General features: G+C 44.1%; 1 protein-coding gene across 1 annotated transcript; it reads right to left on the bottom strand.

Annotated features, from left to right (window-relative positions):
- Positions 1-2,524: 2,524 nt before the first annotated feature.
- On the bottom strand, positions 2,525-3,475 carry LOC102565055 (olfactory receptor 6E1). Its single transcript, XM_006268130.3, has one exon. The coding sequence runs from the start codon at positions 3,473-3,475 to the stop codon at positions 2,525-2,527; it is 951 nt and encodes a 316-aa protein (XP_006268192.2).

The raw sequence follows: 3,475 nt of genomic DNA, 5'->3' as shown, positions 1-3,475 counted from the left end.
GCATCCTTTCAGTGTGTAGCTCACTCTCTTCTGGTCTCTGCTGGGGAAGCAACTCTGCTCTCCACTTTCATTCTTCCATATGTGGGCTCCCTTAGCCCTGCGTTCTTCATTCTTTCCTTTTTTTCACCCCTCTAGCTATTCCCAGCCCTCACCCACCATTTCACAGCCATACCATTCTTGACCCACTCTCTCAGCCAGCCACCCTCCACCTTTCTCCTAAGCTGAGGGGCAACCCCAGTCCTCTCCCCTTTCCACCCCATCATCCCAGTCATAGTGTGGTATAAATCCCCTGAGGGTGCTGCCTCCCTGATACGCCCCGTAGGTATTGTGTAGCCCACTGGGGGCAAACCTTTTTGCCAGACATGCCACGAACTACCTCCAGACCCTCCCTGATTGCTACTTTAAGCCCTTCCCTGCCCAATGTGCTGCTCTGTTTTCTGTTCCCTGCCTAATCTGTCACTCTTCTCCCTGTCCCCTCCACGGTCTAGTGCACACCACACACACAGGCCACCCATGTCACCGGAGGCATCCATGACACAGTCTGGCCATGCTTGCTATACCCTGTTCCAATGCAAAGCACAACAGTTACAATAGCAGACATTAAGAGGCTGCTGGGGATTTTTACTTTGTGGACATCATTACCATCATGTGGTTAAGAGCGCCAATCAAAATAAGCAGTGTAGACAAATGAAAAAATAAAAAGACTTGAGTGACAAAAATCTTTTCCAACTTGTTTTACTATTGACTGTTCTTTTTATGATTTTATAATTACTACTATTATCATTATTAATATTATTCTAAAAATAAAAGGGTTTAAAGAGCAGCTGGGTAGCCCACTCCTGCTACCCGTCATGGAGTCTAGAGGATGCAAATCCCACCTGTTCCTTTGAAAGTCACACCCAAGCACTTAAAAAAGTTAAAAATAAAGAAAGAGATATTCTCACCACTGGTTACAGGATTTATTTGCCAAACTTTTGGGGATGTCAAAATAAAGAATTTAAAAAACCCCAAAACCTGTTCAAATTATTTAAGCACAAAAGGACACAGTTGCCTAAAAAGTACGTGTCTTTTAAAATACACATCTAGAAATAATTTAAAGTTAAACACTGATGTCAAGGGCTGTTGAAGAGAAGATCCAAGCTCACAAGAGCTGTTTTTTTGTTTAATGGAGCTAAGTGTTGTGTCTGCCTGCAGAGATGTGTGTGCTCTCATGTGTGCTGTCTTTGAACAAGACACATAGGCTTCCTGCAGGAAAAACACTCTGGTTCTTTCAAAAGGTATGTGAGATGACAAGTCCCAAACCCTGAGGATTACAGCAGCCCATTTAAAATGACTTTCTATGTGTTTCAGACAGAAAAGAGAGGTAGTTTTAAGTGGCTTATTCTGAAGTCAGGCAGAAGGTGGAACTAGAAACTAACTGGTCCAGAGAGGCATGAGTTCCCGGCAGTCAGATGCTTTTCATCAAAGGGAGAAAGAGAGAGGGAGATGGAAGGAGAGAGAGAAATGATGCATATAAAGTTGTAGAGGATAGACCGAAAGACAGAAAGGCAGGGAGATATTGTATACTACAAGATGAAAATACAGGCAAACATGGGTGGATGCTTGGACGAATGAATGGATGAGACCATAAGAATACAGGAACATAAAAACTGCCATTTACTGGGTCATACCGTAGCTCCATCTTGCCCAGTCTCCTGGGTCACAACACAGCAGAGAGTGCATGCTGAAAGCGAGAGTGAAGTGTGGATGACCAGGGTTTTTTCCACTATTCCTCTCTCACTTGTAGCCTCCATTTCAGGTGCAGAAGTCCCGATTCAGAGGCTGTATCCCCAGCTCCCATGCTTAATAGCTACTGATAGCTACATTTCTTCTAAGAATTTGTATAATTCCTTTTTCAATCTGGTTCACCTGTCAACTTCCATAATATCCTGTGACAAGGAGTTCCACACCTTCACAATATGCTGTGTGAAAAAGAACTTCCTTTTATTAATTTTAAGCTTACCACCTGTTAGTCTCATCTTGTATTGTGTGAGATAGTAAACGGGGATTTAATGTTTACGTTCTCATCACCATTTAGTATTTGGCAAACCTTTATCATGTCTTCTCTCAAGCATCTCCTGTCTAAACTGAACAGGACTGACTGAATTTCAATTTTTTAAACCTTTACTATAAAAATGTTAAAAATAAAAGTCAAAGTGCAAACATGTGTAGCCCCCAAAGAGGCAGGGCCTCAAACATTCATGAGTAAAAATCCACCATTATCACCAGATATCGAACCCTGCTCCCTCCCCACTGGCTCTCCACGCAGCAACATTTTCAGATGGAGTGATAGACAGATCGCCAGAACCAGAAGAAAAAAGAAATGGTCATAGAGTAGATAGAGAGGAAAAGACAGATACTGGAGAAAGAGAAGCCAACAGATGTCTATACATAGACCAAGAGATCAATCCATACATACCTACATAACAGCTGAACACAGAACTTTTACTATTCATATTATTTCTGTCCTTCCAGTGCTCAGAACTCATTGGATATTTGGGTTCTTAAAGAACCTCCCATTCTGGCCAAGAGCACCCCTCAAAGCCTCTTTGACTTGCTTGTTCCTCAGACTGTAGATGAACGGGTTCAGCAGAGGGGACACCATGTTGTTAAGAACAGCCACTGCCTTGTTGAGGTCCAGTGTGCCACTCCCTGAGGGCTTGACATACATGAAGATGCAGCTTCCGTAAGTGATGGAGACCACAGTGAGGTGGGAAATGCAGGTGGAGAAGGCTTTCTGCCTTCCAGATGCAGACGGGATGTGCAGCACAGTGGAAATGATCTTGACGTAGGAGATTATTGTGACAGCCAGCGTCCCTAAGACACTGCATGTGGCCAAGAGGAAATCCAGGAGTCCTAGGTACCGTGTTTCTGCACAGGCAAGTTTAATCAACAGCAAGTTATCACAGAAGAAATGGTTGATGGTGTTTGGCCCGCAGAAAGGAAGCTGGAACAAAAGAATTAGTGGGATGATCACATACAGGAAGCTGATCACCCAGGAGCCCAGCACCAGCTGGCCACAAAACCTAGTGTTCATGATAGAGGGGTAGTGCAGTGGCTTGCAGATGGCTACGTATCTGTCAAAGGACATGGCTGCCAGCAGGAAGAACTCAGCTGTGCCCACTATGAAATAGAAAAAGCACTGGGCAAGACACCCAGCTACAGATATTGATTTGGTGCCTGATGCCAGGTTGAACAAAGTTCTTGGGGTGGAAGCAGAGGTGAAGCCAATTTCCAATAAAGAAAAGTGTCTGAGGAGAAAATACATGGGAGTCTGGAGGTGCTGGTCCAGCAGGGTAATGCAGATGATAATAATGTTTCCTGCCAAGGTTAGGAGGTAGATGAGGAGGAATAAAATGAACAGCAGGATCTGCAGTGAGCGAACGTCCGTGAAACCCACAAGGATAAACTCTGTCACCAAGGTTTTGTTCTCCAT

This window comes from Alligator mississippiensis, chromosome 7 (genome assembly GCF_030867095.1).
Source record: "Alligator mississippiensis isolate rAllMis1 chromosome 7, rAllMis1, whole genome shotgun sequence".
NCBI lineage: Eukaryota > Metazoa > Chordata > Crocodylia > Alligatoridae > Alligator > Alligator mississippiensis.
The sequence above is the reverse complement of the archived record's forward strand: the minus strand, read 5'-3'. Positions and strand labels throughout refer to the sequence as shown.

What these genes read in the sequence shown, in the direction of transcription:
- LOC102565055 (XM_006268130.3), bottom strand. Translation starts at nt 3,475, where the DNA reads ATGGAGAACAAAACCTTGGTGACAGAGTTTATCCTTGTGGGTTTCACG.